We start from the raw sequence: 27874 nt of genomic DNA, 5'->3' as shown, positions 1-27874 counted from the left end.
AGCTGAGCCCAGGCGACAATCTCCAAAGCCATCAACAGCGAGGACCCATGGGACCGGAAGGCTGATGTGAATTGTGTTGTCAAGCGGTCCATCAGTTGTTTTCCATGGTGACTTCTAGCTCTTTAGAAAGCCTGCAGTCTGAGCAAAAAGAGGCATAGGTAGGGAGGGAAAAAAGAACAAATTTCTCAGGGAAATTTTAAAAAGGCAAAGGTGTCTCGGTAGGTTAAAAGGGTGGGTAGTACCTACAAGCCATGGAGAAGAATAAAATGGCAACGAGGACAATATTGTTACCCACAGTGGGAAAGCTAGTAAAAAATTGGGGGAGGTAAACCCATTTCCCCAAATCTTTCAGGTTACCAATCAAGCCTCAATCAAGTACACTAAAGCTTTTATTTAAAAATAACTTTATTCCATAATCTTTTTAAAAAAATCCATTATAACCTCAGAATGAATTTCTCCCAACCCACCTCCCCACATCAAATATTAAAATGTAAAGAATGCAGATCTGCTTATTTTTCTTTGCAGCAGATCCCGGCCAGCCCCATGGTGAGAAATACCTGTTGGCACTTATTGCATCATCATAGCTTTTACCCAGCAAGGAGGCTTCCCCAGGTTTCAGTGCATGGGCTGTGGAAAATTCCCATCATGTGCTTGCCTGCTGCAGGAATAGGGCCTGTCTGTGCTTGGGAGAACTGGAGCTAATATCAAAGCCACAAGATTGCAGGAGCCCTTTCCCCAATGTCCACCAGGTTTTAAGAAAAAGAAATGTCAGTTGTGATAGCCCTGAACTCTTTACCTCCCTGGTTCTGACGACCCGGTCTCTGAGTTTACAATGCATTCAGATAAGAACGCATGTTACAGCGTGATGTGACAACGTGGACTTTGCCACACAAAGTCCGTAACCATTGTCAGCAGGCTTGTTGATGGTCACTCACTTCTAGTGACCTGCTCATTTGGAGATGAGTCATCTTAAAAGAAAAAAGAAAAAAAAAAGCCCTAATTCTTTAAAATCCTTAAAACTTGAAAATCCCCCAGGACCAGGGTTCTTAACTGACCCAGCCATATTAATGTGTACACAGGGCTCAGATGTCAGTGAGCAGTCACAGCTCCATTAGTCAGGGGTTTATAGTGTTTGGCACCAAGATCTTGAAGCTCCCATTTGCTAGTGGAAAAACTCCGCCTCGAAGATTTTGCTACCTCTCAGGTACGTGTGCAAGAGAAGAGGAAATGGCAGAAACATCTGTGATCTTGAAAAATCACCCATGTTCCCAGCTAGGGGATTTCTTCCTACAGTTTCTTTTCTTTTTAAAAAAATATTGTTGCCTCTGCCTAGTAGACACCTAGATTCAGAAATGGAATTCAAAATAAAAAAGAAAAGAAATGGAATTCATCTAAAGAGTCTAGCTCAGTATTCAGTAACTGTAGAAGCAACCTGTCTGGTGTCCTGTTCTGTGAGTGACACTTAGACTGATTAGGGTGGTTACATACACGAGATACCTTGCAGCAAAAGACCCAGCTCAACGAGACTGCAGAGGTCACGGCCGGTCCTGAGGGGTACACGTGGGCAGCCAGCTCCTGAGCTCCCCAGTGTTCTGAGCTTGGGCGGGACTCCCTTCTAGGGACTTGCTTCCTTTAGTCCCTTCAAGAAAATGGACCAACCCCAAACATACCTGCAGGTAACTAGTGTCTCACTTTACGAGTCCCAGTCCATTCCTGGAGAAGGGAAGTTCTCCTTTAAGCTCTAGGTCTTGCCCATCAGAGCAGAATGTGCAACATTCAAGAATGCAAATTCAAGTCAGGTTTTTATACTTAGCACACACTCTTTGCACCTTTATAAGGCCCCTGACATTTTTAAAAGAGATCTGAGTGAAATCGGGGGAGGTGGGAGATATCGCTAAACTATACAGGTTCTACTGGAAGCATCGGCAGCATAAATCCATCATACGATAGTTTCATTAGAAACTCAGCATTGTTGATCAGTGTATCTTCATAACATCGTTAAAGAGAAGATGGAAACCAGCTCTCCATCCACGGCCGGATGAGCTGGTCTGCCCAAGGAGTACTTTGTTCTCCCTTTTTGTTCTTCCTTTTTCCCTCCCTACCTATGCCACCAGGTACTCCCTTACACAACACTTCTCCTGCCTTCTCGCAAAGTCCCAGGAGAAAGGAAGAATGGGAAAGCTAACAGTGTCATATAAGAGGCTCTTGTATAAATATGAAGCTTTGCAAAATGTGAGGTTCTAATGAAAGGCACTTTCTCTTATGGGCCCCTACCTCTTTTGAAAATAATTCTCTTTCCAGGGAAGCAAACATCGTCAGGAGAGCTCTGATGAAGCCCTCGCCTGAAACCATTCCACAACGAAGATTGGCGGGTCCAGGCAGGAGCGCGCACCTTACAGTTGACAAGTTTTTCTTCCACCAGGGAAGGCAAAGGAGAGGATAACGAACATCTCTTGAGCACCTCTTAGGCACGTTCACATCCCAGAGTCCTCGCCATACCCCTGTACGGTAGGTGTGACTTCACCCATTTTATAGATGAGGATATTGAGGCCCAGGGGAGAGGTAAAGCAACCTGCCCAAGCCCATGAAAGAAGTAGCCCAGACTCAACCCTGGGTGTTCCCAACTCCAAAAGCCTGACCCACACTGCCTCCCTCTGACCAGCATCAGTAGCTGACACCCCCTCACCTTTTCCAGTGAGCTGACGTTTACCTGGTTCCTTGGCTCACCTGGGCGGTGATCAAGGAAGTGTCCCTTTCCCCCCTCACCACGCCCTGTGTGCTGAGGTAAGCTGGTTACAGACTTCACTAGTGGCAAGGGCATTGTGGCCAAGGGCCTCCACCCACTCCTGCTCCCCCCAAATCAGCATCAGTCGACCTGGATAAAGCCAGGAGTCACAGCGAAAAGGGCACCTCCGATGCCAAAGGCAGCTTTCCCACACACATTGCCCCTGTTCCCAACGTTTTTCAGCATCATTAAGAAAAGTTACAGCAAATCAAACCAGCTTTTTAAAAAATGGACGGAGAGGGGTGTGTGTGTGTGTGTGTGTGTGTGTGTGTGTGTGTGTGTGTGAGTGCTTGCTGAGAGCCCCGGTTTAAACCCTCAGGCAGGGGTGCAAGTCAAGCAAAAGGAAAAGCTCATCTTCCATGAGGCTCCCCAGCTCTTCAGGCCCGATAGAAGGACAGCTCTCCTGCTCACACTGGCCTGTCTTCTTCCTGGACCAGGTCACTCTGCTGCTCACTGCTCTCATCTGGAGGGAAAAGGAGACCAGGTTCGGAATGATCTCAACAGAGGTGACCCTGTTCCCATCAGCCTTCAAAAATCTCGATTTCCGGTCCTTTCCTGTGAGCCTCAGAACCGCATGTCCTGCAGGAGCAAGTGGGGGGGCTGTGTGTTCCCTTTTCACCTGTTTCCCGCTCAACATCCTCTAGACGTGCTTGACACTGTCCATCCTTCATACCCATGGCTCACGGACCGCCCTCGCCTGGGACGCCCTCTCTCCTTCTAGCTTATTCAAATGCACTTGCCTCAGAGCCCACTTCTTCCATTAAGCCTCTCCTGACCAAGGAACCCCCCAAGCTCTTGTCTTTCTCCTGAGGTCCTGTGATCGGTAAGCAAGTCATTCATTGGGCAATCAACCCAATTCCTCCTGCGACAGTGCCCACAGCTCCCTCAGAGCGTTGGTTAAGTCTTGCCTCTGTTTTCATTGTCCCCACGTTTTAATCTGTTCGCTCGAACTGTTCTCACAAAGCTCCCTGCCTGCAGATAGTATTGGCCTTCCTTTTCTATTCTCCCACCGCACCAATGCCATGCCTTTCCCCGAGCAGGCCGCTGGTAAACGTTGATCAGTTTAATTGTTGAACTGGTAGTTGATAACGGATTCTCAGATTAAACTTTAACCGTCTTCTCCAGCCTTCAGAAAGCCTAGCAGAGGTTTCCTCCCCACAGCTTAGCACGAATGCTGCGAAGGAAACAGCTCACCTTGCAGAGGCGGGAGCCCGTTGGCCATCCAGTCGATGTTGCCGTTCACCAGGGCGGTCACTCTGTGGATGTGGCCGTGCTTGTGTATTTCTCTTGGGAACGCCTCCCTCTCATTGGCTTCCTCCTCCTCCTCCTCCTCCTCCTCCTCCTCCTCCTCTTCTGCAGCGTTTTCTTCCTCCTCCGCCTCTTCTTCCTCATCTACCAGAACCATGACGTCACCCATGTCTTGTCCCCTAATTGCCAAAGGGAGAGAAAGGGTCAGGAGATGCCCTGTTTTGCAACGTCAGCCCTCGCTGACTAGGAAACACTGGGTTCTTGGCAACCTCCTTGGTAACATGGGAAATTCGTCTGGCATTTAACTCGGTTACGTCACGAGGTGACAGTGGGACTGTAACCTCTCCAAGAGACACAGCCACAGGTGGGTACAGATAACCTTACCTGGTTCTGGGCGAGTTTTGTCATTCCTCCCCTGCTCCTGGGGACGGTGACCTCATTGTCCCAGGCTCCTAACATTTTACTACCCTCACAGCACGCACTCAAAAGTTCTGTTCCTTTCCCGAAGGGCCCTTATTTCTGCTCCACCCACTGCAATGTCTCCTCCTCCTCATTATTTAGGGCCCAGATACAGTGCCCCTGAAGCCCGCTCCTGAGCTAGGATCGCATTTGGAGTCCTTGCCCGGGGTTGGAGCGTGTCATCGCTCTCGGTTTATTGCTGGTTTTGCCTCCCCAGTCAGACTGGACGTTTCTTTAGGAAAGAAGAGCATGTGCCACAGGCCAGGACAGTCCTGGGAGCATCACATCCTCATTTAATCCTCAGCCTCCCTCCGGGACACAGAGGCCACAACGGCTCAGGGAAGGTCGGGGTTTGCCCCGAGCACAGGGCTTGGGAAGGGCAGAGTTGCGATTTGAACCTAGGTTGGCTGATTCCGAAGCCTTTTCCCACCGTGCCTCACTGCTATGTCCTGTGAGAAGGAAACGTGGGGAATGACAGACTCACTGGGAGAAGGGTCCTCAAACACGGGCAGCAAAGGTAACATTGTTCCCATGGGGAAAAAGTCCCAAAACAATAATATCTCCTCACTATGAATGGTGGGCTGAGAACAATAACATGCCATGGCTGTTAAGGGGTAAAGAGAAACAAAGAGTCCTTTGCTCCCGCCCAAAATCTCCTCAAAATCTCCTCGGGAACAAAGTACACGTTCCATTTAGTTGCTTTGTCCCTCCTGAGGTGCCCTCTTGGGAGAGGCTCCAAGGCGCGCTCAGACTAGTTTTCCCAAACACGCTGTAGGACCACGGCTTATTCATCCTTTCCGCTCCTTTTAGAAAAGTGGGTGAGATAAACGCATGAATAACTGGGCTCGACAGGTACACACTGACTTTATGCCTCAGCGACAGCCCAGCAACATGCCTGCCCCACCCTGAGGTCCAGCGTTGTAAAAGGAACACAGACTTTGGAACAGCCAGACCAGGTCTGAACGCCAGCACACCATTTCCTTCCGGGATGAGACTGCAGAAATTCCTTCTCGGACCCTCTGTCTCCCTGTCTGGAAAATGGAGATGCACCTGCACCCGAAGAGTTTATGGAGGGGTTTATAAATAATGCGAGGAAAGCCCCCAGCCCCGTGCTGGCCAGGGTTGGCCCTCTATGGGAGTAGCTATTCTTGTTCTTATGAAAGGCAACAAAACAGCAGTGAAGGCAGAGCATGGAAACGGGTGTTTGACATGGGCCTAGGGAACACTCACCTGATAGTGTTTCCTACTAAAGGGAGAAAGGAAAAACAATTAATACCAAATAACAGCCACTTCAGCCTCCCAAACGTTCTTCATCAATCTCACATCGACCAAAGGAAGGACGACGGAACACGGGCCCAATGGGAGAGGTGACAGGGTGTTCTGGAATGGTGCTGATTGAACATCTGGGCCCAATGAAGAGGCCTATGGGGTGGGACTTCCGGTGGGAGCCTAACAGGGGCCTCCGTTCCCCAGTCACACCCTTTCAAAAAGCCCCAAAGAGAAGCAACAGGACCCGAGAAGAGCTTACATTTCCAGCAGAACACGGGGCTGTAATAGAGCAGGAGCCCCGAGATAATGGCCAGTCCCAGCAGGAGGAGGCTCACGATGGTTCCCACGATTCCCACGATGTTCAAGGGTTCTGCAAAGACAAATCGCACTGTTGACCCTTCCCCGGCATGCCTGCAGCCAGCACAGGCACGCCTCCCCTCCTCCGTCTGGGTCCCAGTCTTATCGTGGTTTCATGATGTTGGGCAAGGCATATGACCTCTCTGTAAAGCAGGATCGATATCTCATCTCCCTACCTCAGACCGTGTGTGGGAACCAAGTGAAGCATGTGATATACAGGCACACTGGAAAGTTAACATCTCTATGTGTCTACCACACATCAAGACTGTCTAGAAGGCCACAGTAATTAAGAGTGCGAACAGAATAGAGAATCCAATAGCAGGCCCACACATAAAAGGAAACTTCACAGGCCCATGCATAAAAGGAAACCTGATATATGATAGATTAGTGAGTAAACAGAGGAACTATTTGAGAAATGGGTGCTGGAATAAATTAGGAGTTAGGGGAAGAAAAACTTGATCCTGCCCTCACACCATTCACAAAAAGCAACCCTAGATGGATTAAAGATTTAATTGTGGAAGGCAAAACAATAAAACATTTACTATCATTGTGATTGTTGGACAGTTAAGGATTTTTAAGATAAAAATTGCTAATGATATGAAAATAAATTCATGAAATAATCTACATTAAGGTAATAATGTTTGCTAATCAGAGGATACCATAAAGAAAGTGAGAAGGGCCCTAGCTGGTTTGGCTCAGTGGATAGAGCATCGGCCTGCGGACTGAAGGGTCCCGGGTTCGATTCCGGTCAAGGGCATGTACCTTGGTTGCAGGCACATCCCCAGTGGGGAGTGTGCAGGAGGCAGCTGATCGATGTTTCTCTCTCATCGATGTTTCTAGCTCTCTGTCCCTTTCCCTTCCTCTCTGTGGAAAAAATCAATAAAATATATTTAAAAAAAAAAAAAAAAAAGAAAGTGAGAAGGACCAACAAGGAACTGAAAGACTATACCTCTAACATAAAACTAACAAGGAAATGGCATGCAGAATTTCTAAAGAATGCCTACATATCTATAAGAAAGGGTAAGATATATCAAAAGATGCAAGTATGTATGAATTTCACAGAAGAAATATAAGCAGCAAACAAACATGAAATAACGCTCGACCTTCTGAGTAATCAGAGAAATTCATATTAGAACCACAATGAGGTTCCATGTTAAACCTATCTGATGGACAAAAATCATAAAGTGCCTGGTGAAAATGTGGAACAATGATGCTCATAAAACACTGTTACAAATGGAAACTGATATAATCACTTTGTAAGGTAATTTGGTTACCCCCAAAAGATAGAAAATGCACATAACCTGTTACCCTTCATTTCTACTTATACATATCCTAGAGAAATATTTGCCAGGGGGACCCAGTGTATATGTACACACAGGAGTTGGGAAAATATTTTCATAGCAACACTGTTTGTTCATCAAAACAAAACAAAACAAAAAAAATCAGAAATAACACAAACATCCATCAACACGAAAATCAGTAAGTAGTTGTGTAATAATGACACAATGGAAAGTTATACAGCGATGAAGAGGCACATTGGCATGAATAAATCCAAGGAACAAAATGGGGAGTGAAAAAAAGAAGTCACAAAAGACTATATTTGTATGGTAACCAGCATTTTTAAAAACTCAAAACCAAAAATAAACAGCAATACTATTTAGTAGTGTGTACACACACAACAAATTTTTTTCTTAAATCAGACATGAAATTCAGGATAGTGGTTACTTTTATTTTAGGAGGCCAGGATCAGACTAAAACAAGGCCTACAGGTGTGGTTGCAAGATAAAATACAGGCCCTGGCTGGTTTGGCTCAGTGGATAGAGCATTGGCCTATGGACTGAAGGGTCCCAGGTTCGATTCCAGTCAAGGGCACATGCCTGGGTTGCGGGCTCGATTCCCAGTAGGGGGCATGCAGGAGGCAGCCAATCAATGATTCTTTCTCATCATTGATGTTTCTCTCTCTCTCTCCCTCTCCTTTCCTCTCTGAAATCTAAAAATATATGTTTAAAAAAAAAAAGATAAAATACAGGATACCCAGTTAAATCTGGATTTCGATAAACAACAAATAATACTTTAGAATAAGTATGCCCTGTGCAACATTTGGGACATACTTATACCACTTAAAATTATTCTTTGTTTCTCTGAAATGCAAATTTAAGTGTGTATCCCATTTTATTAGTTTTGATGTTGTTTTCTAAATCTAGCACAATGCCTACGGGTAACTTCAGCAATGTTTGGCCCTGTTCTACATCTTAAGTGGGATGCAGTTTCTTGGGGGGGGGATGGTGTTCATTTTGCTATTATGCTTCACAACTTACATTATAGTTTTTATTTTTATACATTTCATATTTATATATATTTTCACTATATATAGATTTATATATAGTACAGATCGGTAGATATCCTTGGGTATATAACAGATATTAAGCACTCTTATCTCTATGCAAATATTAGAGATTTAGGACAGGACACTCATTTTTCCCATCCATCTTGTCAAGCCACAAGCAAGCAGATCTGCCTTCTCCTAGACAGCAGAGACCCACCCGCAGGGACGCTCCAAGCTGAACCTCTCAAACTTCCGCGTTTGGCGCCTCTCCTCTCACTCACCTTTCACACTCAGCCAGATGGCCACTTCCCTCACCCCCACAGGGTTCTCAGCCCGGCAGACGTAGTAGCCCTCATCCAGGTCCTGGGAGCAGTTTTGGATGGTCAGGGTGGAGCTCTGGCTCTTCTGGGAGATGACGTAGTGGCTGCTGGGCTGGATGACCACCTCAGGCTGGGTGAGGTTCCTCAGCCACAGGATCTTGGCAGACGGATAGGCTCCAGACACCAGGCAGGTGAGGGTCACATTGCCCCCCACGAAGCAAGTCTTCATGGGCTCCGAGAGAAGGGAGGGGCTCCCTGGTAATCAGAAGAAGATAAAGACAAATGCTTAAGAAGATTCAAGCGGCCCTAGCCGGTTTGGCTCAGTGGATAGAATGTTGGCCTGCAGACTGAAGGGTCCCAGGTTTGATTCCAGTCAAAGATATATGCCCAGGTTGTGTGCTCAGTCCCCAGTAGGGGTTGTGTAGGAGGGAGCCAATCAATGATTCTCTCTCATCATTGATGTATCTATCTCTTCCTCTCTGAAATCAATAAAAATATTTTTAAAAAAAGAAGATTCAAGTGGTGGCCTGAGATTTTCAAGAATATTATCTCCTTTCTAATGAAGCAACTTCAGGAATTTCTGTACCACACCTGGTCTTATCTACATATATAAGAGGCTAAGTGGCCGACCGTCCGTCCATCCATCCGACTGACCAACCAGTTGGTACATATGACGTGCACTGGCAATCTATAATAATAAAAGCGTAATATGCTAATTAGACCAGACCTTCCAGACGACCTTCCAGACGAAGCTGGGACTGCGAGGGCCGAGGGCAGCCGCAGCAGCTGTGAGGGCCGAGCCCCTTGCACGAATTTTGCGCATCGGGCCTCTAGTTTAAAAATAAACATTGACTCACACATGTGCGATACATATAAAGCTCCCATCCAATTTCTTAATAGTATTACTCCTTCGGGAATGCCATGTCATGAATTAAAATTGAAAGTGGGTGCAATCATTATGCTACCGAGAAATCTTAGTAGTAAATGGGGTCTTTGTAATGGTACTAGGTTTATTATCAAAAGATTGTGACCTAACATAATCGAAGCTGAAGTATTAACAGGATCTGTGGAATGAGAGGTTATTCTGATTCCAAGAATTGATTTGTCCCCGTCTGACACTGGCCTCCCATTTAAATTAATTCAAAGACAGTTTCCCGTGATGCCAGCATTTGCGATGACTATTAATAAATCACAAGGACAAACTCTAGACAGAGTAGGAACATTCCTACCTGAACCTGTTTTCGGACATCGTCAGTTATATGTTGCTTTCTCTCAAGTTCAAAGAGCATGTGACGTTAAAGTTAAAGCTGTAAATACTTCATCACAAGGGAAATCAGTCAAGCACTCTGAAAGTGTTTTCACTCTTAATATGGTACACAGGGAGATACTAGAATAAGTTTAATCAATTTGTCAGCCATTGTTTTTATCAATGTTTTTATATCATGTTTTTGTTGTTTTTATAACATGTCTTTATTGTTGTTATATCCTGTTGTTATTGTTTATTTATTAATCAACTTATATATTATTTTCATATACATTTTACTAATTTTCTTTCATCTCTGACACTTCTATTATAGAGAAAGGGCGAATAGCAATATTAAAAATATTTCTTCTAATTAATTTCCTTTCAATGTGCACGAATCCGTGCACCGGGCCCCTAGTATAATAATAAACACTAACATTTACTGAGCACTGACAATGGCGAGGCACTGTTATACATAGTAATCCAATTAGTTCTCATAACAACCCTGTCATTAGTTTCATTTTGCAGATGGGGAGACTAAGGCACAGAGAAAGTTAAGTAACTTGCTCAAAGTCACACAACTAAGTAAGTGATGCAGCTAAGATTTAGGGTGACGAACTGTCCTGGTTTGCCAAAGACTGAGGGGTCCTGGGCCATGGGGCTTTCAATGCGAAAACAGGGGAAGTCTTGGGCAAACCGGGGTGCGTTGGTTCCCCTATGTAAGACTGGAACCCAAACAGTCAGGCTTTCGTAGACCACATTCCTTACTTCTATGCTATAGGCTTCTATGTGTAATAACCACATTGATCATATTTTTTTAAAAAAGAGCATAGAGCCTGACAAGGGTGTTCAAGGAGATGATAACGCAGCTGTATTAGTTTCCTATTGCTGCTGTAACCAACTGCAGTGAACTTGGTGGCTTAAAACAAAGAAATGTATACTTTTATAGTTCTGGAGGTCAGAAGTCCAAAATAACATTATTGGGCTAAAAGCAAAGTATTGGCAGAGCTGGTTCCTTCTGGAGGCTCCAGGGGAGAATCCATTTCCTTGCTTTCCCAGCTTCCTGAGCCACCTGCATTCCTGGGCTTGTGGCCCCTTCACGCCAACCTTTTGCATCTGTTGTCACACCACCTACTACTGAGGACCTCCAGTCTCCCTTTTGTAAGGGTTCTCATGATGACATTGGGCCCATCCGGAAATCTAGGACAACTGCCCCATCTCAAATCTTTTATCACCTCTGCGAAGTCCCTTTTGCCACCGGAGGTAACCTAATACAGGCTCTACAGACTCGGAAATGGCCATCGCTGGGGGACCTTTACTCTGCCTACCACGGTTCTGTTCTAAAAATGCATAGGGTGTCCCTGTGGCCTTGGGGTCTGACTGAGCAGGACATGAGGATCTGTAAGGTGGACCGTAGTGATCCATTTGCTTTCTCTGCACAAAAAACCCTTTCCCAAAATGCACACCAAATTCATCTCGGGGGTTATTAAGACCTTATTTTTGGCAGCTGGGAGATACAGAGGGCACACTGGGTTCCCGCCCGGGAGGGTGAAATGGCACACTTCCCCTTGGCAGTTGTTCCCAGAGAGAATCTAGGGTTTCACTGCTGGCATCCTGGGTAGAAGGGTGAGGGAAGGAGGGGGCGGGGGGAAGGGGAGGGGATAGACCAGGCCTCTCTCTGTAGGTCAGGTCAACAAAAGAGAATCCCACAAACCTAGGTTTGCTAAATCACACCTTCCCCTGTCTGTGGTTAATTCGCATTTCCTTTGGGGTCATGAAGCCAGGGGCAGTGTCAAGCCTTAGTATGTTTGTATTTTTCAGGCCCCCAACCAAAGTTTGAGAAATGGCCCCCCATCCTTTATTAAAAGCAAAACAAATAATTGGCTAGTCCCTCCAAACTCCTAAACAAAGATCATGTACATAAATACACTTTTGACAAACACAGCATTCACCCCTCAAAAAGCTGAGTCACCCATCCATCTATGAATTCAACGAGTTTCGCTTAAGAGGATGCTGTGTTGCAAGGATGGGGTCAGGGGTGGTGGGGTGGGTGGTGCAAAGCCCTCAGAGATCTGCAAGAGATGGACCACATACCGGGTCCTTGACACACTGGGCTGGCCAGTGCTGCAGCTTATCATGGATTGAGTTGGGTTTTTGTTGGTTTGTTTTTCAGTTTAGGGACCTACATGCTGTTTAAAGAGAGATATGAGCAGCAGGACTCCCCAAAAGTATTACTTTTCATGATTTTGGGGGCTACACTGTTCTGCATCCCTAAGGTGGACATTGATATTACCTCTCAATGACTTACTAGTCCCCCCAAGTGAAATGATGACCTAGACACCCCCCTCTCTCCCAAGGGCCTTGCTACTGAAAGTGGGGTCTGTGGACCAGCAGCAGTAGCACTTGCTGGGAGCTGGTTAGAAATGCAGAGTCTCGGGCCACCCTCAAACCCAGAGAGTCCGAATGTGCGTAGTCCCCAGGTCCCCAGGTGACTTGTGTGCACATCAAGGCTTGAGAAGTGGTGGGCTCGAGTGCCCATGAGGGAACAGGGGAAAACTGGACAATGTCAGAGTCCAGAAGGTTCCAGGTTCTTGTGTTTGCTTCCTAGGCTCCTGGAATTAGGAAAACTTCCTGTCAGCTCCCTTCTCCAGAAACATTGCCTAATCCTGAGCACTTACAGGGTGGGACAAGCGGAGGTCTCTAGTTGTTCATATGGAAAATAATTCAATGATAAACAAACAATAATACCAGATGTCATAAAACCATGTCTTCATTAGCAAAGAGAAAAAGCCTAAAAAACGTAGGGTAGCACTTACTGTCAGGAGGAACTCTGGGAAGTGAGTACTCTCACAGTCTTTCTAGAGAGTGACTGCCCTGGATGCAGGGCTTCTTTTAGGGGGATGGAAATTTTCTGGAATTAGGTCGTGGTCACAGCATTGTGAACATACAAAACGAACAAGCAAACACTGGATTAGCCCTGGCCAGGGTGGCTCAGCTGGGTAGACATGGAAAGGCTGCCTGTTTGATTTCTGGTCGGGGCACATGTCCAGGTTGCAGGCTGGATCCCTGGTAAGGGGCATGCAGAAAGCAGCAAATCCATGTTTCGCTCTCACATTGATGTTTCTCTCTCCCTCTCCCTTCCTCTCTCTAAATATCAATCAACTGTTTTTTAAAAACACTGAATTAATACATTTTAAAATAGTAAAGTTTATGTTATGTAAATTATATCTCATTTTTTAAAGTTTGCAAAAAGCCACTTGGGCCGATTTGGCCTGTGGGGCATAGTTTGCTAATCCCTGTTCTAGCACAGAAAGTAGGTCTTGGTCTGTCCTGTTGCCCCAAGCCAGGTACAGTGTCTGACACAGAGGGACCCCTGGGGCATGTTTACTTAATGCCATTTGAATGGCAGTGACTAGGAAAACAAGCACCTGCTGGTACGGCCAAGCTCACTTCTCAGCATGTCAGCTCTCAGCTCGGCACCTCTGAAGATGATCCTGATAAACTACGAGGAAAATCTCACCACAGCCAAAAAACCCAACTCGCTCTGGTCCTTGCATACCCATGGTATCAGTTTCCTGAGCTGTTATAATAAAGCCACTGGGTGGCTTAAGGCAACGGACAGTCTCTACAGTTCAGAAAGTCAAAAGTTCAAAATCAAGGGATCAGCAGGCTTGGTTCCTTCTAAAGGCTCTGAAGGAGACACCATCCCATGCCTCTATCTTAGTTTCTAGGGGTTGTCAGCAGTCACTGGCATTCCTTGGCTTGTAGGTGCATCATTAATCTCTGCCTCCATCATCATCTGGCGTTCTCCCTGAGTGTCCATGTCCAAATTTCCCTCTTCTTATAAGGATGCCAGCCATTGGAATAGGGCCCACCCTCATCCAGTATGACCTATGACCTCATCTTACCATAACAACATCTGCAAAGACCCTTATTCCATAGGTACCTGGGTTAGGACTTGAACACAACTTTTTGGGGGACACAATTCAACCTACCACACCCACCTAGGCTCATTGGTACCTCAAGCACAATGCTCTGGCTATACTGATCTTCTCTAAGTTCCTCAAATGCCGAGTATGTTTCCACCTCAAGACCTTTGCATTTGCTGTCCTCTCTGCCACAAATATTCAACCCACAGTCAACTTCACCCGGTCAACTCCTTCTTGTCCTTGAAGTCTCAGCTCAAACACTGTACAGGGTGGGGTAAAAGCAGGTCTACAGTTATTCGTATGGAAAGTAATACAATCTATATATATAAAAGCCTAAGCGACCATTACGACCGGCTGACCGAATGCTCACTGCAGGAGGTCAGTGTACTCCCCCAGCCAACCTCCCGTGGTCCCTTCCTCCCCCGCCCCGCCCCGGCCGGCCCCGATCACCGGCCAGCCCGAGGGACCCCACCCATACATGAATTCATGCACCGGGCCTCAAGTAATTAATAAACAATGATACAAGAATAAACTCCGTGTTTCCATACTCACAACTGTAAATCTACTTTTGCTCAACCCTGTATTACTGCCCCAAGGAGATCTCCCTGCCACCTTCCCTAAAAGAGACTCTCTTACAAACACCATTTTATTCTCATAATTATTCTCACCATCTGAACCTATCTTATTTATTGTATTTTTTGTTTTCTTCCCACCTCCACTCCACCCAGAATTTAAGCTCTGTAAAAGAGGAATAGTAATGTGTCCAGAAATTCTTAGACACTTCTCCCTTCAAAAAGTGTTACTCCCTCTTGTATCACTTGCTCTGGGGGAAGCCAGCTGCCATGTTGTGAGGACACCCAAGTAGCCCTGTGGAGAGTCCCACCTGGAGAGGAAGCGACTTGCCAGGTGTGAGAGTGAGCACCTCAGAAGTGGATCCTTCGGATGATTTCAGCTCTCCCAGCGAGTCTTGCAGCTGAGACCCAGGCATGGGGAAACCAAGACAAGCCATCCCCACTGTGCCCTCTCTGAATTCCTGACCCACCGAAATCCTGAGATGGTAAGTGATTTGCTGTTTTAAGCCATTAAGTTTGGGGGTAATTTGTTACGTACAGGAGATAGCTAATAAAAAACCTTGTTTGTCTTGTTCACTGGCCCATCTCCAGCACCTAGAAACTGCCTCGTGTACACGGTGCTTAATTAATATTTGTCAAATGAAAAACAGGACCAAGAAGCTTGGTTACGCTTCAAAGGTTGAAAAGAAGGAAACCCAAAGCAAAAGAAATGAAGAAAGGGAAGGAATTCGGTTCATTCTGACATCCTTAGATTTCTTCCCTAGACCTTCTTCCAAATGGTTCTCCCAGAAGAAGGCGAGTAGACCCCAACCCCGGGACAAGGCAAGCCAGACTCACGGATCTGTACCACACAGCTGGCTCCCGACTCCGGCCCTGCTATGTGGCTCCCAACACACTTGAACTTCTTGCCATCTGACAGCTGGGACCGGTTCAGCATCTCCACTCCCAACTTCGACGTCCCCACAACCACACCTCCTGGCTCTTCTGTCCACAGGAAGTTAGGGTCTGGGTAGCCCCCGTCCCAGCGACAGGCGAGCTGCAGCATGAACAATCTTGGTGACATTTCTGCCCAGCACTCAAGGTCTGACAAAGGGGGAGCTGCAAAACACCACAGGGGAGCATGGGCTTACTCACAGGTGCCGAGATCAGGCCGGGCCGGGCCTGCACAGGGCCCGGGAGCAGAGAAACAGGGGGTATACCTCGACTTAGCTCCTGGCACACATGAAGGCCCGACAACAGTCAGGTTTCCTCTGCTGGGTGTCCCAACCCGAGGGCATGGGCCTGGTTTATCTTTGTATTTCTCACTAACTGCGTGTGGCTTTATACGTTTAAATTAACAAAATAAAATGACCAATTTAGTTCCTCCATCACACTACCTCTATTTCAAGTGCTCAGTAACTACACATGGTCGGTGGTTATTAGACTACACAGTACAGAACATTTCCATTATCACAGAAAGTTCTAGTAGACAGTTTTGGTCCCTAGAGGGAGTACAGGTGGGACTTATTCACTCCCACCCCCAACAAAGACTTCCTGTTTACCATGTGCACGTATTACTAAAAACACAACATTTTAACAAGTTACAGACCTATAAATCCAATGTAATCCATGTGCTAATAACTATATATCAATTTACATGTACTACACAGTATATGCATATTATATTATGTATGCGTATGACCATATATTTCACATAATACACATAAATAGGAATAACTTTGGATCTTATGTTAATGGGTATATATGTGGCATCTACCAGAAAAATTATTGGACATATGCCAAAATGATGGCTAGAGTACAAGTGATTATTTTCTTCTTTATGCTCATCTGTGTTTCCTACATCAAGCATGTATGACTTGATATGCAATAAATGTCACTTAGGGTAGAGAAAACAGAGGCGTACGAAGGCTCTGAATCACGCACGGATTAGTCGTGTGTCATTATCCTGCCCACTGACCGTCTGTTCTCATGCTCCCTCTCATTGGCGTGGAGAATGAGTGCATGGAGCCGCTCTGCAGTGGTTTCTATCCAGAGGTGCATGTGGTGGTAGTGTCTTCACCCCCAAAGTAAAGGCTCATGACCTGTTGGTTCCTAACAGTGCTGGAGGGCCGCAGCGGAGGAGCATTCGGTCCATAAAAAGGAACGAAGTACTGACTCATGCTACAACCTGGGCGAACCTTGTAAACGGGATGCTCAATGAAACTGGTCACAACAGGGAACATGTTGTGTGATTCCATTTATAGGAAAAGTCCCGAATGGGCAAATGCATAGACACAGGAAGCAGATCAATGGGACGGGAGTGAGAGGGGTTGGGGGGAAGGGATGGGGGTGGCTGTTTAGTGACACGGGATTTCCATTTGCAGTGATGAAAACGTTTTGGAACTACACAGGGGTGATGGTTGCACAATACCGTCAGTGTGCTGAATGCCAGTTATACATTTTCTAGCGGTTAACGTTACTGTATGTACTTCCATCTCAGTTACAAAGGAAAAAGACAGCAGTGAGCTAGGCAGGACCTTCCCTGTGGCTCACAGGGACGCTGTGCCTTACTTAGCAGCAATCGTCTAGAAGGGGTGGTTCCCTCCCTGACATGCAGCCCTGGGTGTACGAGTGCTGAGGGAGCTGCAGAAGCATGTTAGGACACATGCAGCGGGCAAGCCTTTGTAGACAAAAGGAAGAGGCACACACGTGTAGTTCACAAAGGGTCGGGCGAGGGAGTGGGGAGGGGATGCTTCTTACGCACAGTAGACCAGGAGCTCGGTGGTCACGTTTCGCTGTCTCCCACTGAGCAGGTTCTTGGCCTGGCAGGTGTAGTTCCCCTGGAGGTTTTGCGACATCAGTAGCAGCGTGAAGCAGCTGGCCGTCAGGTTGTTCCCAAAGGGCTCGGTCTTGGAATCTGGGGCCCGGAACCACCACTCAATCATGGCCGGAGGCTGGGAGCTGCTGGCGCAGCTGAAGTCCACCCTGGAGCCCCGCGTGGTGTAGAGGGTGCCATTGGGGAGCACGCCCGTGGTGGAGATGTTGACTTCGACCTGGTAGGGGCCGCCTGGGAATGACAGAGGGGGTGGGGAAGGCTGAAAAGTTCACTGGAGCCCCTTACCAGCCCTCACTGGTCTCATAAATGACCAGGAAGCAGCCAATAAGGATAACAATATCTATCAGATACTTCCCCTGTGACAAAGGCTATGCTAGGTGCCCTGAGGCATTCTCTCACTTAACCCCCGGTGATTATGTCTGATTTACAGAAGAAAGAGAATGCAAATCGCCCCTTTTTAAGAACACTGGTGAGTGGAAAGGACATCTGTGCACTAAAGAGTTAACACAGCAGGCCTGAGTCTGTTTCCAAAAAGGCCAGCTTTCGAGGTGACTGGGAACTTGGATGTCAGGGGGTTCCCACCATTGCCAGAACTGATAAGAGTGGGGCTCACTGTGCCTAAACTGCTGGTACAGACCGCGTGGTTTATAGCGAACCCCAGCTTTCCTTCTGAGAGTCTAGAGTTTGGGTACATGCTAGAGGAGGCCAGAGTGACCGGCCCCCAGTAAAAACTCAGGGTGCAGAGTCTCTAATGACTCCTGGTAGACAGCATTTTCACACGTGTTGCCACACTTGTTGCTCAAGGAAATAAGCACGTCCGTGTGTCTCCACTAGGCAAGGACTCCTGGAAGCTTGCTCTTGGTCTTCCCTGGACTTAACCCCCACAAAAGGCACCCCAGGTACCTTTCCCCTTTGCTGATCTTGCTTTGTGGACCTTTGCCATGACCATGTTACATGCTGAGTCCTGTGAGCTCTCCTAGAGAAAACCCCCAGCACAACTCCACACTCAAAGGCCAGGGCAAACTACTCAACCTCTCTTAGCCTCCGCTGCCTCATCTGTGAAATGGGGGTGATACCAGAACCCTTCGTGGGGTGGTGGTGACGATTACATGAGTTAGTCTAGTTCAGCACTCAGAACAATGCCTGATTGTGGGAAGCACTTGATAAATGCTAGGTCTTATCTTCATTCCTCTCACATCTCTGAACTTTCTTGTCCCCAGAAATGCCCTCCCACTGCTGGTACACAGCGCACCTAAGATGCCACGTCGCTTTTGATGAAAAGAATATATCTGACACCTACTTATACTGAAGTCATTTTGGGGTTTCCTCTGAAGAAGAATCCGGGAAGGGCAATGCTTGGCCAAAGGAATGAAACTATGACTACAGAAAATTTTGAGCAGAAATAGGCCAGTGGGAAAAATTATTGGGGAGAGGAAAAGGCTTTTCCAGAGCCCCTCACAGTACAGCATCTATTTCATTTATATCTGAAGCCATGGTATAAACTCCAGAAATTGTGGATTTCTGAGAACAATACCCTTGACCATATGCTTGTCAAGTTGGGGCTGGTTCCTAAGAGTTTCAGCGATCTGTTAGAATCATGTCACCTCCCACAGAGGACCTGGGGGAAATTATCCTGTGGTTTGGGAGGTGCTCAACTGTCCCATTCACTGTGGCTGGCTAGTTGGTTAGGTATGTGGACCAGCAGGTCTGAGGGAGTGCCCACAGTTGGCAGACACCCAATTAAGCGCAGAGTGCCTCCGAGGTCCTGGTAGCCAAGCCTGGGCCAGAAAAGGTAGGGAGTTAGATGGGCCAGCCAGGTCTTTCAAATTGTGGTCTCACGGGCCACAGTAGCCTGGCATGGACAATGTGGACTCCCAGAAACTGGCTGGGAGGAGCTTCTGACCAGCACAATTCTCGGCAAGAAATGGAGTTGGAAAAAGGGAATAGATGAGAAGGACGCAAGTGGAAGAGTTCAAACAAAAAGTTAAATGAAAGGCCCTGGCAAGCGTGGATCAGTTGGTTGGGCATCTTATCAAGGCCTTGGTCAATGTCAGTTTCAGGTCTTGACTCTTTGTGGGATGGACGCCTTAGTCTAGTAGTTATGAGCTTGTACTCTGAACTCAGACAGATCCGGATGTAAATCCTACAGCAGCTTACAAATGGACTACCTTAGGAAAGTGCCCGCCCTTCTCATTCTCACTTTCTTGTCCTTTTTTATGAGATGAAAAGAACAGGAATAACTTCTACCACTGGGTTTTCGAAGGATCCAATGAGATACCCCGTAGCCTGGTGTTTGACCTGAGGTAAGTAATCTATAGGCGTTTATCTGATAGTATCGGCAGTAGTATACCTGCAGATTGATTCTAGACCATGCATTGGCAGCAGATGGCCCACTATCTGTTTTTATCTGGCCCACAAGCTAAGAATGCTTTTTACAGATGGATATCCGCAATTGATTTGATGAGGGAGAACACTAACTTTGAAACCCAATTAAGTGAAATGTTATCTCCTCCAGAAAGAATTCTGTTCTTCTCATTAATAGGCCTGTACTACCAAAAAAAGCACTCAATTATCACTACATTTTTAATTTTGTCAATAATATGATGTAAAAGTTGGTTTTCTTTCTTTTTATATAAGTATTTACGCATATATTATCCTCAATTTTACCCATTGGCTCCTAATGCCCGAAATATTTACCATCTGGATCTCTACAGAAAAAGTTTGACTCCTGTTCTAGAACAATCTACCACTGCTGCTACCTTCCTCTTCTCTGCTATCATTCTTGACATAGAGCTCACTTCTTGCCTTCCCCCATAACTACAGGTTGGCCAGTCAAGGGTCTCAAATGGTTAATCTGCATGTCAGGCGCCCACATAAAGGGCGAGTCCCATCTCCGTGTGCGGGTTCCTCGCCAGTAGGAAAAGCGGCCTTCAGACATTTACTCTTGTTCCCGGCATTTTTATTTGCAAACGATCTAAGAATCCCCTGGGCAGTCTCTGCTAGCCAGTGGGCATATTGATAGTTCTACGGCAGGATAAGATCCTGGGAAAACTTACAGAAACTGTTTTCATATCACTTTTAGAGACTGAACATAGACACAAACACAACCACCCCATTGCCACCCGATCTCCCCAGTGACTGTCGATTCTGTCCAAAGAGTGGGAACCCAGAGGTCTGCAGCCTGTTAAAAGCACCGTCTCTGCTTCTGATGAGCTTGGCAAGACTCAGCTGAATCAATCTCTGGGCAAGGATCACCTGTCTCCCGATGGGGGTCAATGATCTGGCTTCAGTGTGCCCAGCAGTCCATTTCCTTGGGACTTTAGGTTTTGATGAGACCCAGTGCCACCACCGCCAATAGAGAATGAGTGCAAATGGGATGGGCCCAATTAGTGAGGGAAGCACGGGGCTTTCCTGAGACTCTGTCTCCTGTAAGTCTGGAGTGACAGCCACATCACTGGGTAGAACAGAAGCACCTCCATCCTCCAAACCCCACCTAAATCCACCGGGGCTCTTGTGCCACCAGCTCCAATGCTCCCTGTGCACTGGCTTGGCCTGAGAAAAACAGACAGAGTCTGGCTCTGTGCACCCTGACTGCGGCCTTTCACGGGCTAATCTCTAGCGGGATCACCCGGCTCCCCAAGGCATGAGAGATGATATCTTGAGAGAAGCACAAAGTCTACTGGAACGTGTTGAGGTCTGTGCCACCGTCCCCACTCCTCCAGCCTGTCTGCAGGTAGAGGCACAGCTGTTCTAACCTTACACCCACCCCAGTTTGGAGGAAGGAGAGGATGGGTGAGTCAGTGACATAAAATGCCATGGCAGCCCTGAACTGCTCTGGGCCATGGGGTTTCTGTACTCTCAGGAGAGGCAGTCCCAATCCTAACGGCAAGACTCCTCAACGGCACCATTACGTTAACCGGTATCAGCGCAGGGACTTTTTGTCCTGAGACGAATAACACGAATCACATGGTGGTGCCCATTCCAGACAGGCTGCATCAGCCCAGGCGTACAGAAACCCTGACTCCTAGAAGGCAGACTCGCCCAACACCCACCCATCGGTAAGCAAAGATCCAAGTGGGAAGGAGGGAGACGCTGCCGCCCTCACACAGCTGGCTTTGTGCTTCTGCAGTCACACACTCAAAGTCACTTACAGATAACAACTTGTCACATCGCGAATATTTTCTCCCGAGCATGCAAGGCCGTGTGAGAATGTTTCCAAACGTTTCTCCTTAAGAGACTCAGTTATCAACCATGTCAGGGAAAAGATGGGACAAGTGAGATCTGGGCACACAGAGTTCCCGACCCACAGCAAGTAACTGGTGGCTGGGAACTTGAGATGCACTTTTTCCCACAGGAATCCCAGCACCTGCCTAACCAGTGGATCAAAGCAACGTGGACCAAATGTATCCTGTGTGTCTAGCTCTGTGCAGGTTTACCTCATGAAGAGGTGCAGCGAATCTGTGCTTAGGTTCCACAGACGATAAAGTTAAGGTTGGACGAGTTCAAGTGACTTCCCCAAGGTAACAAAGACAACAGCCAGCAGGACCTAGATTTAAACCTTGCCCACCTGCCCCCAACTAGAACATCGGCTCCAGGCGGGTGGGGACCTTGTCCCCTGGCCCAGTGCCTACAACGGTGCCTGGCATCAGGTTCTCAACAAATATGTGTTAAATAAAGGAATGAGTAAATGCTATATTTTACAGATGAGGAAACTTAGGGAGCAGCAACGTGAGCATATGGGTATTCCTACTAACCTACACAGCAAACTTCTTCTGTAAAGGGACAGAGAATAAATATTTGAGGCCTTGCAGGCCATACAATCTGTGTCACAGCCAGTCAACGCTGCTGTCGCAGCGCCAAAGGCAACGAGATAATATGTAAATGGACAAGTGTGGCTATGATCCAATAAAACCTCATTTATGGGCCCTGAGATTTGAATTTCATATAATTTTCCTATGTCACAAATATTCTTCTTCTTTTGCTGTTTTTTGCAACTGTATAAAAATGTAAAATAGTATGGCAAAACAAAAATAGGCAGCAGACTGGATAAGGCCCACAGGCTGTACTTTACCAACAACATGGTCTAAAATCATGCATGTATATGGACACGACTTCTGGAAAGCACAGTAGTAATAGTAGCTCATGCTAAGCCCTGTGCTAAGCACCACAACCTAAGAGCACATACCTGGTAAGGTATGTGATGTATTATCCCCACCTAATACATAAAAAAAAAACACGAAGCTCAGGGATATCAAGCTCCTTATTAAAAATGATGTGACAGCCACAGGACTGGAACTCAGGCAGTCCAACTCGATTATGCTGTAATCTGACTTTGTTGAATAATAAAATGATACTAACAACAAGCTCAACGGAATAGCTAGCTATTATGCCAGGAAACATTTATAGCACTTTATATAGGTCAACTGATATCTATTCGTCACGCAATTCTATGCAGCAAGAATTCTTTTTATCCCCATTTTACAGATGAGAAAATACAGGTGCAAGAGGTCACTCAGCTTGCAGGGGGCAGAGCCCAGAATAAAACCCAGGCCATTGACTCCAAAGCACTCCTCCTGTCTACTGCTCTGTGCGCCGCACCAGCCGGCCCCAGGCCCTCCCACTCCACTTACTGGCCACCTGCAGCCACACTTGGAACCACCGAGTCTCGTTCAGGGCCTCCCAGCAGGTGTAGTTCCCCTCATCCTGCAGGCTCAGTGCCTCGATGTGCAGGGAGCTGGCATTCACCAGAGAGAAGCGTGGCTTGGCTGGCGGGCGGCTGGAATTGGAGGACAGGAGGAAGACGGGCTCCGAGTCATTCCGGTACCAGGTCACTAGGCCCCTCGTTTCCGAGATGTTGCCACAGTGCAGAGTCATGTTCTCATGAACCTCTCCGATGGCGACAGCCTCCAATCCTGCACAAGGAAAGGTCAGGCTATTAGTACCTTTCTTGGTGTCTGAACAACCTCCTTTTTTGCACAGTTCCTCCACATTAGGAGTTAAAAAAAATCAGCTGTAGGTTTTTTTTTTTTTTTTAAATATATTTTATTGATATTTTATAGAGAGGAAGGAAGAGGGATAGAGAGCTAGAAACATCGATGAGAGAGAAACATCGATCAGCTGCCTCCTGCACACCTCCCACTGGGGATGTGCCCGCAACCAAGGTTCATGCCCTTGACCGGAATCGAACCCGGGACCCTTCAGTCTGCAGGCCGACGCTCTATTCACTGAGCCAAACCGGTTTCGGCACAGCTGTAGGTTTTTGAGATGCAATAACACATAGAGCCCCCACCCTGTTGGGGCGGTTGGCCAGTAGTTGACATGAATCACAAACAAAAGCACAATAAGATACCTGCCACTTCATATCCACTAAAATGGCTAAAATCAAAGACAATAATAAGTGTCGGCAAAGACGTGGACAAATTGGAACTCACACATTGTTGGTAGGATTTTTAAATACTGCAGCTACTAGGAAGACAGTTGGGCATTTTCACACAAGACTGAAGCTACTGTGTGACTCAGCGATTCCACTCTTAGGTGTATACCTAACAGAAATGAAAACATGTGTCTACACAAAAACTTGTATGTGCATGCTCACAGCAGCATTATTCCTAACAGCCAAAAGGCAGAAGCAGATGCTCATCAACTGGTGAATGCGTAAATACAGAGTGGTATATCCCACAACGGGAATAGTATTCGGCCATAAAAAGGAATGAAGTACATGCTACATCATGGATGAATCTTGAAAGCATTATTTTAAATGAAAGGCGGCAGTTATAAAAGACCACATCCTGCCCTAGCCAGTTTGGCTCAGTACATAGAGCGTCGGCCTGCAGACTGAAGGGTCCTGGGATCAATTCCGGTTAAGGGCACATGTCTGGGTTCCGGGTTCGATCCTCAGTGGGGGGCATGCAGGAGGCAGCCAATCAATGATTCTCTCTCATTATTGATGTTTCTATCTCTCCCTCTCTGAAAGCAATAAAAACATGTATATACTTGTGTGGTTCCATTTATCTGCAATGTCCAATACAGGCAACTCTATGGAGATAGAAAATAATTAGCAGGTCTGGAAGAAATGGAGTAGTGGGAGGGTCGGAAATGACTGCTAATGAGTATAGGGCTTTTTTTTTTAAATGATTTTTTTAAATTTTTTATTGATTTTGGAGAGGAAGGAAGAGGGAGAGAGAGGCAGAAACACCAATGATGAGAGAGAACCATCAATCGGCTGTCTCTTGTAGCCCCCTACTGAGGATTGAGCCCACAACCCGGGCATGTGCCCTTGACTGGAATCGAACCCAGGACCCTTTAGTCCACAGGCTGATGCTCTGTCCACCAAGCCAAACTGGCTAGGGCTAGGGCTTCTTTTTGGGGTGATGAAAATGTCCTGCAATTAATTAGTGCTGATGGTTGCACAGTCTTGTGACTATACTAAAAACTATAAGTTGGGCACTTTAAAAGGGTGAATTTTATGGTATGCAAATGATATCTCAATAGAGTTATTATTAAGAAAAAACAAACACCTGCCAGCTACCTCTGGGAATCCTTCCCAATTATAAAATAAAGATTAACAGTTATCTGTACCCCAATCTTTTGTCTGGTTACATGGGGCTCCATTTGAACGATCTGAAGCCAGCCCAGAACCACAGGATTTCTGATTCCCTCCCCATTTTGGCCACACCATGCTCAAAAGTCAGGACAAGATGAAAAAAAATCTGAGATTCTTTTGCTGGAAGGCAAAGAATGCCATCTAATGCTAGAGATTCCAAAACGGCAAGAAACGCATCTGGGGGAAAAAACAACACTTTAAAAAGCAAGGGAGAATTATTTTTAAACAATTAGGCCTGGGAACCCCAGTTCTCAGTGACAATTCCCACTGAGGAGAGATGAGCTGTAGAATTGCAGATGCAATCATGTGTTCATGAGACCTACAGACCTGCCTCTTTTCTGGCTCCTGGCAAAGGGATAAAGGAGCTTGGAAAAGCCCTGGTGAAACCTTAGTGTCGGAATCTGAGCTAACAATGGTCTCCTCCAAGGAACAGGGTGACACAATCACAGAAGAAACCATCTCAAGGCACTTCCACCTCCCCTCCTGGCTTTGCTCACTCCATTCCTTTAAACTAATGAAGCTGAAGCTGACCTTGGAGATCTTTTGGATGTGGCAGCCCTGTGGGCTGGGTTAAAGTTGAGGCAGACTGATCCTGGCTCAGGGCAGAGAGTACAGTCATGGATTAGTGATGTCTGTGAAACAGACACAGAAAGGATAGTCCTGGGGGGTCCCCTAGTTCCATGCCTGCTTGTCCTATAACCCTTCATTTTACGTTGAGAAAACTGAGGTTGAGAAAGCGTTAAGTAATTTACTTAAGGTCCCTGTGAGTCACCGGGGGAGCTGGGACATTCAGGTGTTCACAACTCCAGGTCACAGGGATTTACTCTGGTCTCCAACCAGACAGGGCGAGACAATATGACATGGTCAGTTTGCGTTGTTAGAAGTCATCCACCTGGTGTCCAGAGGGCCCGGGTGTCTCCCAACGGAACAGAGGGGAATGCAACAGAAACGGTCATTTCCCTGCGCTGCCCTCATAGTATCATTGATAGAGTTGGGGTTGCACCCAAACTTTTTTTTTCTAGCAACTTTCCCCCCAAGAATGACCCAGGATTTACAATCTGCGGCAACAGTGGAGACATGAGCATTGTCTGGAGTTAAGGGACAGAAAAAAGACAATCCCCCCCCCCCAAGAAAACTCTCAATTTGGAAAACAAACAACAAAAATATAACAACTGGGGAAGCCCTCAGCCCCGTACACAGAGGTGAACTTGGCCGGGGCATCAAAATAACTGGGCATGACCGCAGAGGAAGCGGTCCTGCCAGGGGAGCCGCAGCCCACCTGAAAGCTGGCTGGTTCCAGGAGGATGATTCAAACCGGGATCTGATGTCCCCAGACCCCGGAGTTCACCAGGAAGTAAACCTGCAAAGAGCTGGGGAGAGACAGCACGGTGACCACTAAGTCAAAAGAGGGCGGGGTGAGTGCTACCACAGGAAGGGGAAACAAACCTGGGGTCCTCAGCCCCAGGGCAAGGGGTGACCCCGGCTCAGTTCCCGTAGGAAAGCAGGCCGTTCGCAGCCAGAGCTTCAGAATATTTTCCAGATACGCTGGAACCTAGGTTATGGGAGATGTGACTGTTTCTAAATAACTGCTAAACACAAAACAAAATAAGAACTTGTGCGAGCCCAACAGAACTTTTGGCACTTGCTGCTGGGAAGCTCAGGGAGCAATTCCTACAGGAACCTACAAGAGATGAGGTGGGTGCGCTGGACTGGGCAACACAGAAAATAGCACCCCACAAGGATTCTGGCAAACTCCATCACCACCTGGCTCCTTCTCCTGCCCCCACCACCCGAGACCTCTCACTCACTGCTCTGCATACCACAGACATGCATTCACTAGTGAATTAAATTTTAAAATATATTTTCCATCTTTTTATATTCTGCTTATTTTTGTAGGCAACCCCCTGCTCTTTATTGCTACAAGGTAGAGCATAGATAAAGCATTTAAGACCTTTTGTCAATCATGTCAAGTGTAAGAGTGTAGAGGAAGTTGTTTGTAAGCCTGAAATTATTTCAAAACAACAACAAAAAACTAAGTGAAGTAAGGAAGCACGGCTTTAAATGCGCGAGTCCACAGAAGCCTGCCTGCAGGGGTGTGCAGGGAAAACCACAGGTTACAGGTGTAAGGCAAGTTCAACCTTAGGCAGAGAGGGAGGAGCGGAAAATAAAACCTCGACTTTGAGCACCTGCTCAGCAGGTAAAACCAGAATGCGAATTTACATCCGACGCTTAAAAACAACAACACTTTCTCCCTCCACGTGCGTCTTCATTTTCCCAGCATCAGAACTCCCACGTCCAGTTTCCCCACGTTCCCCACCACCTCTGCTCAGGCCTTGGCCGCCTCGCCGCTGCCCACCCCGGAGAGTGGAGCTTTGCCCTCCATGGAGCGCCTGGGAAAATTCCTTTCTGCAGAGACCGAGCTGCGAGCAGGAAACTCCAGACCCACCCGGGCTGGGAGCGGCTGCGGCTGCGGCTGCGGCCACGACCGGAGCCCGCGGAGTCGGGGGGAATTCGGTCTCGGGCTTTCCCTCCTCCCCACTGTTGCCTGGCAAAACTCAACTTTTCCCTCCTGATCGCGGCCCTTACCTGCGGCGACCCAGCGGGCCAACAGCGCCCCGAGGCAGAGGAGGACCTGGGGCTCGGGTGCCCGTGCGGCCATCTCGCCCCAGAGGCGGGCAGGGCCCCTCAGGAAACGCAGGGTCTGGCTGGGCTGGGTGTGCGCCCCCCAGGGCTCGGGCCCCTAGGGTACCAAGTGCTCCTCCCGGGTCCTCGGCACGACGGACTTGATCCACTTTCCGCGGCCCCGGGAAGGATGCTTGGGGTGGGGTGAGTCTGATGCGGGGCTGTGAGCGGCGCTGGGCTCCCGGCGCGATTCTCTCTCCCGAGCGCTTGGCCCGGGGTGGGAGGGCGCACCCCGCCCCTTGTACCCGCCACCCACTCGGCTCGCG

At 47.3% G+C, this 27874-nt stretch overlaps 1 protein-coding gene across 2 annotated transcripts; it reads right to left on the bottom strand.

Annotated features, from left to right (window-relative positions):
- Nucleotides 1-397: 397 nt before the first annotated feature.
- VSIG10 (V-set and immunoglobulin domain containing 10) lies at nt 398-27874 on the bottom strand. 2 transcript variants are annotated; one of them, XM_080649963.1, is made up of 9 exons: nt 27513-27874; nt 22954-23235; nt 17252-17554; nt 15346-15606; nt 8726-9019; nt 6021-6131; nt 5723-5738; nt 3980-4212; nt 398-3248 (listed from the first exon to the last, which is right to left on the bottom strand). In XM_080649963.1, the coding sequence occupies exons 1-9, from the start codon at nt 27583-27585 to the stop codon at nt 3193-3195; spliced, it is 1629 nt and encodes a 542-aa protein (XP_080506089.1). In that variant the 5' UTR covers nt 27586-27874; the 3' UTR covers nt 398-3192. The 2 variants fall into 2 exon arrangements, 1 of the variants encoding a protein (XP_080506089.1); XR_013959536.1 differs by lacking the exon at nt 5723-5738 and having other exon boundaries at nt 6006-6131.

Source organism: Plecotus auritus, assembly GCF_963455305.1.
Source record: "Plecotus auritus genome assembly, chromosome: 13".
Lineage (NCBI taxonomy): Eukaryota > Metazoa > Chordata > Mammalia > Chiroptera > Vespertilionidae > Plecotus > Plecotus auritus.
Note: the sequence above shows the minus strand (reverse complement) of the source record. Positions and strands in the feature narration are given on the sequence as shown.

Coding starts and splice junctions, on each gene's coding strand:
- VSIG10 (XM_080649963.1), bottom strand. CDS start 27,585: ATGGCCGCACGGGCACCCGAGCCCCAGGTCCTCCTCTGCCTCGGGGCG. Junction 17,555..22,953: donor AGTGTGGCTGCAGGTGGCCA/GTAAGTGGAGTG, acceptor TGTCATTCCCAG/GCGGCCCCTACCAGGTCGAA. Junction 6,132..8,725: donor CATCTGGCTGAGTGTGAAAG/GTGAGTGAGAGG, acceptor TTGTCTTTGCAG/AACCCTTGAACATCGTGGGA.